The sequence below is a fragment of the Pleurodeles waltl genome, chromosome 6 (genome assembly GCF_031143425.1).
Source record: "Pleurodeles waltl isolate 20211129_DDA chromosome 6, aPleWal1.hap1.20221129, whole genome shotgun sequence".
In the NCBI taxonomy this organism is placed as follows: domain Eukaryota; kingdom Metazoa; phylum Chordata; class Amphibia; order Caudata; family Salamandridae; genus Pleurodeles; species Pleurodeles waltl.
In genome coordinates this window covers 657,485,395-657,490,197 of record NC_090445.1, presented here as the reverse complement: position 1 = coordinate 657,490,197, position 4,803 = coordinate 657,485,395, and the positions used below count along the sequence as shown (strand labels likewise).

The 4,803-nt window shown below is 47.0% G+C and overlaps 1 protein-coding gene across 1 annotated transcript; it reads left to right on the top strand.

Moving 5' to 3' along the window:
• Nucleotides 1-1,151: 1,151 nt before the first annotated feature.
• On the top strand, nucleotides 1,152-3,931 carry LOC138300106 (rab15 effector protein-like). Its single transcript, XM_069239015.1, has one exon. It carries the CDS (start codon nucleotides 1,708-1,710, stop codon nucleotides 2,419-2,421), a length of 714 nt encoding a protein of 237 aa, XP_069095116.1. The 5' UTR covers nucleotides 1,152-1,707; the 3' UTR covers nucleotides 2,422-3,931.
• Nucleotides 3,932-4,803: the final 872 nt, after the last annotated feature.

The window sequence follows — 4,803 nt, the reverse complement described above, 5'->3', positions numbered from 1 at the left end:
TTATTTAAAGTGGAAGTAAGGAGTTTACTCAGGATCACAGTTCCCGTACTTGTTTAGTGCACTTCGACCGCTGAATGTAAATATTAGGAACGCAGAACTTTGCTGTGGTATCACAATCGATACTCCTACCGGTATGTTGCATGGTCGCCATTCTGTTAGAAACTTCAAATAAATACAAGCATTTGCAATGCACTAGGGTCTCGCATTTGTCAGAGTTACAGCTGTTCACAGTTGAAAACTCCCAACCGGATTTTTCTTGCATTAAAAGAAAAAAACAGCACGATCGCGCTGCTACAGTTCACAAGTAATAATACCTATCGGCAAAAGTGCAATTATGAACGTAACCGGCAAAAGTGCAATTAACTGTGTAACAAGCTTGATAGCATGCGAAGCACTCGACTTCTGCCCAGCGAGATCGTGCTGCGAAAATAGAGAAAAAGTAGCCCACAAACCCAGCGAGCCTCGCTTGTTTTCTGTACTTGGTTGCTGCGCTCGAGGAGGGCTAACCACCGGAAAAGGCAGGACGTATGAGTGCCTTCCACTAATCAAAAGAAGCGGATTCTAACAGGCAAGCCAACTTGCCAGTGAAAGACACTGATGTGACGTCGACGGGGCTCAGAGACCTTTTCTAATACCTAAAGCGTCTCGCTAGCGATACGCATGCGCGAGCCCATGCGACGCAGACTCGACCCTAAAAAATGGTAGACTAAGTAACTGCCAAGAAAGTACGGTGAACTGAGACCAATTAGTGTAAATTGAGACAGCAATGTGTAGGTAACAAGGACGCCTGTACAGTACAAAAGAGAGCTTTCTAGGGTGCAACAATGGACGTGATTTTTTTTTCTTTTTTGTGCTATCATATTTATAAAATGCCTCACCTTAGACAGTAAAGTGTAACTCGCTCACCACTTTCGAGTCGGTCCTTTAATCTGCCTTAAAATGTTCTGAGAACAAATTAACACTGCTGCAGAACCGAAAGCCCGGCCGCACCTGCTCGAAACATCCAGCCCTTTGGGCGAGGCCTTTCTTTTGCGTACATAGACAAAACTTTCCTGTGTTCAGGTGACACCGAGACCTCCCCCACACAAAAGCTACTCCCATCCACTTCCTGGATAGCCTCTTCTTATAGACGTCTACAGGTACGAATGCGCCAATCAGCGAAGGGGCCGTCTGACAAGTCTGATGTGTATCTATTTGCAGCGCAAACCAGGAAATCAGTCCGGGCACAGCGTCAGCGCCAGAGGGCGAGGCCAGCGGACGTGCTTTATCTGGAAACCAGAAGGCCTGAAACGAGCGCCGGCGCTGTTCGGACCTCTCATTGTTGAAGCCTGTGGGCCGCGCCGGGGATCACTCCTAGACTGAAGGTACGGTGCTGGGATTGTGGGACTCGTGAAGGCAGGTGCACACGTGAGGAGTCGCCGACGCCTGGTGCCTTTGAGTACCACGAGAACTTGGCCCACCATGGTAATTTGATCCCGAAGCTCTGTGCACTTCTAGAATATTGGCCATCCGTCTGAGTGCAGTTTCAAAAACTCTGGACCAACGTACACGTGGTGTGATGAAATTCTTCCAAGCCTAGTGCACCTTAAAAACCATGGGCTTGAAGCCTAAACTTAAGCAGTTCTGGGCCTGAAGACTGGTGACTGCTTTCTCCAAAGGAGCCTTGAATATCGCTAATACCACACAGGAACATTGCACATTCCCAGGATGGGACAAAATCAAACATTGATGTTCATGGTGGACAACAAGCCAGATGTGGTATGCGAGGTTTTCACCCAAGCACTAATCCATGCTTCTGAGCAGGTCAAGGCCTACCTGGGCTTCAAGGACCCGGAGCAGAAGCTGCGAGTCAGCACCAGGACGCTGAACGAGATATTCCTGATGAGCTTCATCCAGTTCTGCCAGGAGAAGGGCATGGAGGATCGCATAGCCACCTCTAGGATGAACAAGCAGCAGGAGGTTCTGCTTGGCGTGGACTGGGTCTGGACTCTGACAGGTAACACCAAGAACACCCACTTCCAGATTGCTGTGCAGACGGTGCAACTATGCCAGGCATGCCAACCCACTGAGATGGACGAGGACCCTTATGAGCGTATTTTGGAGAGGGCCATCACCAGCCTGGAGGATGCCAGCAAAACTAGGTATGAGAAGCTACTGGATTTCTGTTCCTCCATTGGGCTGAATTGCACAGGCCTGGTCATTGTTTTCGGAGTACAAGAGAAGCCAAAGGAGATTCGTGGGGTACTGAGCAAGCACCTTGGCCAATTTAAGGAGAAGAATGCCCATGTTACAGATGAATTATTGCTGCAATACTTGAAATCTACAGATCATTTTATAACAGTCAACGAGATGATTGCAAACTATCTCTGCAATGGGAAAAAAGCCAACAATGCTGAACGAGTGTACATTAATTTTCTATAGTGCCCCAGGTCTGGATGCCTATATTGTATTGTAGTAATTGTAAAACGTGGTCTTACCCCACACAAGGCCCCAAAGCACTTTCTGGGAGGATGAGTAAGTAACTACTCAATTTGTTACACATGGGTCGTAGACTGTTGCTTGTAGTGCACTTTTAATGTTATCAGACTCATAGGGTGATCAGTCTCTAAGCCCCAGAGCACATTCTAGGAGGACGAGTAAGTAGACACTCAGTTTGTTAGGCATGGTTATAAGAGTGTTGGTTTGTGGTGCACTTTGAATGACTAACAGGTGGACTGGGCTCTAGACCACTGAGGAATATAACAAGCAGTAGTTCTTTTGTAATGATAGGGCTGTGTCTGTCACACTCCAGGCACACCTGATATGTGACTTACTGTCCTAGCTGCACTAGCCTTCCAGCACCTGCTTGTGGAGAAGCCTGTAATCTCCCAACCAACCTCTGTGCAAGGGTCCTGTGGCTTTCGTCAGAAGACTCCTCCTGGCACCCTTATAACCAAGGAAGATATTACAAGAATTACACAGCTACACCCTGGTGCTCATAGCATATGGGCCTTCAGCTGAAGAGGTCAGGACATTTGAGCATCAGAGGCAATTAGACTTATGTCTCGGTGTTTTGGTACAGCCCACTGAGGGCAAGAAGATGTATTTAGTTCCCACCTGTGATGCTGTTATACTTTGCCTGTGTGTCCCTTTAATGCATACATTTTGTTATATTTAGGACACTGGAGTTGTGTAATTTTTTACTGAAGTGTTTTAAAGATCCCTATGTGGGCAGGGCAGTAAATCCAAACAACAACAAAAAAACAGGATGTGGTACAGTGTGGCAAGTGACCACGCAAGATAACACGTTGCTGTCTATGAGCATGCTGCAGTGTAGGAACGTGCTGCCACCCTAGATTTCCAATCCCACTCCTGCCTCTTTATTGTTTATTTATAGTTGAGATATTGTTGTACTTTAAGTAGTTGGCTTTCTAACTCTAATCCTGGCTTCCTCGCTTGAGACCTGTGATCTTGTAGAAAGCACTAGGGTCCGAAGGCCTCTCTGCACTCTCCACATAAATGCTAAAATTGGGGGTCAACTTTGAAAGGGACTTCATGCTGGGAAAGCACTGTGCAAAAGTGGGATACTGACTTGTGTTCTCTCAAGCACCTTCATAGTGCAGAGGAATCGGTACTTAAATGTCCTGTTTTTGCCCTCTTATTAAATATTAGTCAAAAGACCTTCGAAATATGGAATCCCCGTAGATCATCCTGTAAACTGTGCCCATTATCCATAGACTCACCTGCCTGACAGTAAATTTTTTAAAACCATCTTTAATGTTTTTTTTAGCAATACATCACAGAAAGTCCACATTATTTTTTTAGGCACACTTATTAAACGTTATAATGCACTACACAGTGACAATGCCATGAATACGGCACGTATATGTAGCATGGCATGGTCAGTGTTGAACACCAATAGAAGATCAAATAAACCAACAGTTTAAAACTATGAGCCTGTGTTACTACTGTAAGGTGCCTCAGACGTGTGTCAGAGTTATTAGAGGGGATAGATTACGGGTCCCGTGGCTGTGGTTGGTGGTTTGGTGGAGTGCTGGCTGTCAATTTCTACCCCTGATGCGTGCCTTCCTGAGTGGGCGATTGCCCACGTGTGCAATTAGGGATTGTCAGCAGGTTCCGTCTGGAGAGAGTGCACCAGGCCGACCGGAGATACAGCTTAGGGCGTTTCACCTCCCGTCACAGCACCACTGATTCGCTCCTGCCCATCTAATCAGCACCATTAACCAATATGGGACCCCAGGAGCGATGTTACCTTCCACTTCAACGTTGCTCCTTCCACTAAATCGCTATCATATGCGCCTAGCAAACAACAGAGCTAAGTCGATAAAGCAATTGACCGCCTTTGTAGCCGTTCCCTGGCAGTAAAGGCTGAGGATGCAACTAAGTCCCAGAACATGTGGAGGAGGTCAGCCTGAGGAGTAGGGCATCGTGGGCATGGCAGACGATGCCGTCGGGTATATTGTGGATCCTGGCCAGCAACAGATATGCCCGGTGGAGGATGCTATGCTCTATGCATTGGAATCGGGCATTTTGGGAGACCTGTGTCTGACAGTTCATGTGGCCTCAGACCTACCTCCTCATATCTTTTTTCATTCTTATAGGTCTCTAGAACCCTGATTCACTGTGTTTATTTCTTCCTTCGTGCAGGGGGGAGAGCTGCGTTAGTCTGCTCCTGGTCTTAGGGTGTTGCTCTGTTGAGTGTGTGCAAAGGATTATGCATGTAGCTGAGGCGGGGGCTGGTTAATTGGCCCCTTAAATGAATCGGCTAGCTGTAGCTTCATGTTGAGTTGAGAGCACATTTAG